Here is a 5,228-nt window from a genome sequence, read left to right on the forward strand (position 1 = left end):
GTGTACTTCCATGCCAATTCCGCTTAACAAGATTGTCTTTTGTGAGAATAACCTCACGACGAAGATACCATCCAAAAATTTTAATTTTTAATGGTATCTTCATCTTCCAAATCTTCTTATTGTTATCAACTGGTAAGTCAGAAAGAAGACTCCAATATACATAACCGAAGAAACAAGAAGTAAAAGAATCAGCCAGCTTCCTAATGTCATGAATCACAGGGGCGTTACTGTGTGTGCTCACATCTGAATGACTGAATCTGATCAAGTTTAAGCGTCCTTTTTGCTCCCAGGCTGCATGTAACCCGAAATTATTAAAAGAGGGATACTGATATTCAGAAGTTTGTAAACTTTGATTTTTTCTTATGTGGATATGTACAAATATCACATATCTGTATGTAATTTTGGCAAAACGATACATTATATTTTTGGCTACACAAGACAAAATTGTGGCTCAGAAAGGGAAAAAATGATTTTCTCCCTACACTATTTATTTTTCCTTTGTATAGATCATATCTGAGAAAATATCTTGACGAATACATGTATATGTATATATCACTTGTATATTTTCTTTCATAATCTATTTAGTTTAACTTAAAAAAACGATCTCGATGTAGCTTGGGATCTAAAGCGACTTTTTTTTGCATATACAATTGACTATATGGATTGTGCTGCTGCAATAACCGTTTTACACACTTGTTACCAGCTGATAAATTAGCATGCCAGCCAAAAATTACCAATCCCTACGGATTCGTTCGTACAAGCAGTACGCAGGGAAGCAACGCAAACATCGAGCACCATAGGAGCAGGAAAAGAAGTAGCGATCAGTAATTCAGTACGTCAAAACGAGTGATAGCTCCGACGGAACGCGGTGGGGCTGGCGAAAAACCCCACGAGGTCCTGCCTGTACGGGAGGAACGACCTCCGCCGCCGGCCATGGTTACTGCCGCCGGCGCCCGCCTTCGCGTAATAGCTCCACGCAGTCACATGGCCGCCGGCGCCCGCCTTGCGCTCGGAGCCTGAGGGTCCCGCGGCGTCCAAGAACACGAACTTCTCCTTGCCGTCGCTGTGGCTCCGTCCGAGGAGCCGCTGACTCCACTGCAGGAGCGACCCCGTGGAGCCGCTTTTTCGGCAGCGCGTTGCCGGCTTGGCCGCCGCCGACAACCCGGGACACCACGAGCAGTAGCAGGTCTTCTCCGGCTCCTCGTCGTAGGGGGGCTGCGCTGCTCCTGCTCGTCCTCGGTCCACCAGTAGGACCCGCCCAAGCGGCACGCGTGCGGTGGCCGTCGTCGTCTCTGGCTCCTGCTCCGGAGCCTGCTGTCGCGGCGGCGACCTCGGCCGGCCGAAGACCGGGTACATCCGGCCGGCACCTATCCGCCGGTCGCCGGGGAAGATCCCGTCGCTGCCTGCCAAAGGCGCGGCTACGGCGAAGGTGAAGTCGCCGTCGTCTTCGTCCATGCTCTTGCTACTTCTCCCGCTCGCGTTCAACGGCAGGGTGGCTCAGCTCCTCTCGTGCCGGAACCACGTGCACCTTTACTTATACCAAAGCCAGTCGCCTACAACTCTATCTTGGAGTCGGACATCAAACGTTGATCGCTGTATATCGGACGGTTCGGACGGATCCGATTTTAACTGGGTCCAAACATAACTCTCAAACTGAAGAGCGTTGTCCGACATACTCCACCGTCCCATTACAGATCTAAAAATTATTAAAATTTAGATGTATCTAGCCATTTGGTACAGTCTGCATCTATTGGAAATAGCACACAAGAGAACAAGAAGAACCAGCATCAGATCATCTACATGTACCCTTTTGTTCCACAAAAGTTGTTTAATTTAGATGTATCTACATGGCCTCCATGTAGACAACCTTCGTGGGATGACAGAGGGAGTACATACAAATCCCACAAAAGCATATATCACGAAGGGCGATGGTAGCCGGTGGTCTGCCCAACAGTGGATTGGGAAATAGCGGTGGTGCAAGGAATTGAGATGAGCAAGGTCGAACTTATAAGTCTAAATTCTTTTAGCCACAAAAGAAAGTTAAAACAAATGGTTCACTAAGATATAATTTTCATAATTAATAAAGTACAGCTATAAACAAAATGAAAATCCCATAAAAATGACTTAGAAACTACTAACATGAACTCCTAGGACTTGGGTAGTCGGGTTTCTCAATTGGGTGTCACCATACGATCTCAACCTAACAAACTTATGAGTTCAAATTTTAGCACAAGTATACTATATTTCTAAATTTTGATAAAATGGGATCATAATACCATTAAGTTGTATTCATCCTAGCAAGATAAAACTGTTGAGGTTAGGAATGAAAACTTAGCATAATCTTCTTGTCATCAATTTTTGCAAATAGCTCTCTCTCAACATAGCAAACCATCAAATCATTAAGGCAGTCATCACCTATCTTGTTTCAAAGATCTGTCATTATAATATTCATGCCCGAGAAATCTTCTCCATTGATGTTGTTGCCACGGATAATGCCAACGCAAGTGTACTAAGGCGGTACTACGGTATACCAACGAAAATACCAAACATTGTCTTGTTTCAACAAACTTGAGAGCAAGACCACTCAAACTATCACAATCCATGAATTCAGGACTTCTCTTCATCATATCAATATATATGTTGAGTTCATCAACCAAGAGATAGCAATCATGTGAAGAGAAATCAACATAGTATATAGTTGCAACAGAAACTCAATTCGGCTCCCGGGTGCGTATGATCGCTCTACCATAAAAACATATTTTCAAGTGGTAAAAAAATTTGACAAAGAAAGTACATCTCTGTGGTGACCCGGCATACCACTGCATGGTGTAGTATGCAAGTCTGATATAACACCAATGAAACACCGTTCCACTAGTATTATATCGCTCAGAGTGGTACAACAGAAACATATGCGGGTCCAAGGTATGTCTATAGAATTACAACATTGACTCTGTTACATAAGATCATCACAGACCTCCTACTTTACAACGAGGTAAATCTCGCAAATAAACTCCAGAAGAACGACTCGTAGTCTAATCTATCACGAACTCTATTTGTAGAGTATTTGACTAGCTATAGAGGCTATGAATAGATTCTAGCTAAGTAGGAGCTAGGTTTAGGAAGCTAGTTCCCTTCTAGGGCTAAACTAGGTTTTCTCCTTGTTGGATGTGGTATCTGACTCCTCCGACGTGGTCCTCGTCTCGTGAAGTAGTTGTTGACTCCTCGGCCTTCGAGTTGCACTCGTAGATCCTCCTTTGATGCCTCCATATCTAAGCAGGGGATTTAAGAGTGGGATGAGTACGAGCGTACTCAACAAGTTCATTATAGGAAAGAGGTGTTTAATGCACTAGCTACGGCATTAGACCGTAAAGTCTAATACCAATGCAGATTTTCATAACCATTTCTTCAAAAGGTTGCTTTTATTCGAAGAACTATGTCCGTCGGCCTTCACCGGTTTACTAGAACTTCATGGAGCTCCTTTCCGGCCGCGTTCGCAGCTTCCATATCCCGGAACAGGGAGTGACAGGTCACGCTTCTTTACACTCGCAGAGATGTGTTGCTTTACCCATAAGAGATCTTAACCTTGGTGCCAACCGGCGTACTCCCCGTCCACACTTCCTTTGGTGTGAGGCCCGGTATAAGGTCTAGCCAATCATGTTCCTCCGCTACCTCGAACACCCACCCTTTGTTGCATGCCCCGACCCCGGGTCCTCGCCGGTCCCATTATTCCCACTCACGGGTGGACCCCGACCACGACGACAGCTTGGGATCGAACCAAACTCCTTCGCCGGTAGCCGCAACCCATCATAGACCGCAATACCGTGGGGACTTAAGGCTTTCCCAGCCAACCGCTTGCACTTCGAGCGACAAGTGTCTACGGACTATGCCGTGGGGACTTAAGGCTTCCCCAGCCAACCGCTTGCCCTGACAGATACAAGTGTCTACGGTAAAGCGCATCCGTTGATGAACGAGAGGTGGAAACACTTTTGACTACTCCGTCCCACTCCGGATCTTATGGTTAACAAGGGTATTACGGCACAAGAATCATCGGCGACATTTGTTGTTTAATCCTAGATGGATATAAACCCTTGCAATGGAACCTCCACCATATCAACACAATCCATGGTTCCATTGCCCACCACATAGTCATATTCATAGTTATGAAAGTAGTGGTTTTGATTTTTGTGCAATAGTGATAACCATAATACTTTGCAAGTAATTTGATAAAAATACTCAAATGACATGAGCAAGTGATGAACTTGCCTTTCTTGGCTGCAAGATTATGCGGACAAGGTCTTCGATGCGTAATAACTCCAAATTCTGAAATAGCATCATCGTCCGGTAAGGACGATGTTTAAAAGATTGGCAAGGATGCAATAATGCATAAGAATGAGATGCAATCGCTCTAAGCGTGACCTAACCCCGATGATTTAGGATTAGTGAGTGGTAATGATTGGTGTAGGGTGTGTTGCACTTTTAGAATGATTCACAAACAAGGTTCTTATTTAGGGTTGTGTAGTTTTAGCATAATAAGCATGTGGTAAAATGTATAGTAACAATCATACACACCAAGGAATTGTAGTTGTATAATAAGTGAACAAGTAGTTGTCAATTTTAAGTCCTATAGTGCATGGTTGATGATTTATTATTATATAATTCAAAAGAATAACTTTTGAAGAACATGTTCTTTAATAGAGAACAAGTATGATAATTAGATTGGTGGGGTTCTATGGTTGACTATAGTTTCATCTAGTTTCTGAAGTTAGTATTAGATGGATCACAACCTAGTTGGATTCATCAGCTACTAGGCTGGTATTGTTGAATTAAGCCTAAACATCTTAATTACCATTAGTTGCTATCAAGGTGGTATACCTTGTTGGTGATAGCTGGCTAGGGTTTATAGGTTCTTATAGGCAGGGTTGATGATGATTCTTTATTTACTTCAAAAGAATAACTTTTGAAGAACATACTTCTTAAGTATAAGAAGTATATCAATTAGGGTTGAGGTTGTCTAGGTTTTGCTATTTGATCTACCAAGTAAGGAATGATTGGCTCCTAAATAGGATAGTTCATAATTCTGAAGTATTTGTAGTGTTCAGTGGACTTGGTTATGTAATGATAATTATTGAGCCTATATGCTATTGGGTTTCATCACAATGGTGTGATGCTAAGCATGGTTAATTAAAATTGATATCTCTAAGTATAGGAGCTAGGGTTTGCATTTGGTT

General features: G+C 43.2%; 1 protein-coding gene across 1 annotated transcript; it reads right to left on the reverse strand.

Moving 5' to 3' along the window:
* Nucleotides 1-837: 837 nt before the first annotated feature.
* On the reverse strand, nucleotides 838-1,455 carry LOC124648259. Its single transcript, XM_047188051.1, has one exon. It carries the CDS (start codon nucleotides 1,453-1,455, stop codon nucleotides 838-840), a length of 618 nt encoding a protein of 205 aa, XP_047044007.1.
* Between the last annotated feature and the right edge of the window lie 3,773 nt (nucleotides 1,456-5,228).

The sequence above is a fragment of the Lolium rigidum genome, chromosome 4 (assembly GCF_022539505.1).
Source record: "Lolium rigidum isolate FL_2022 chromosome 4, APGP_CSIRO_Lrig_0.1, whole genome shotgun sequence".
Taxonomy (NCBI): domain Eukaryota; kingdom Viridiplantae; phylum Streptophyta; class Magnoliopsida; order Poales; family Poaceae; genus Lolium; species Lolium rigidum.

Coding starts and splice junctions, on each gene's coding strand:
- LOC124648259 (XM_047188051.1), bottom strand. CDS start 1,455: ATGGACGAAGACGACGGCGACTTCACCTTCGCCGTAGCCGCGCCTTTG.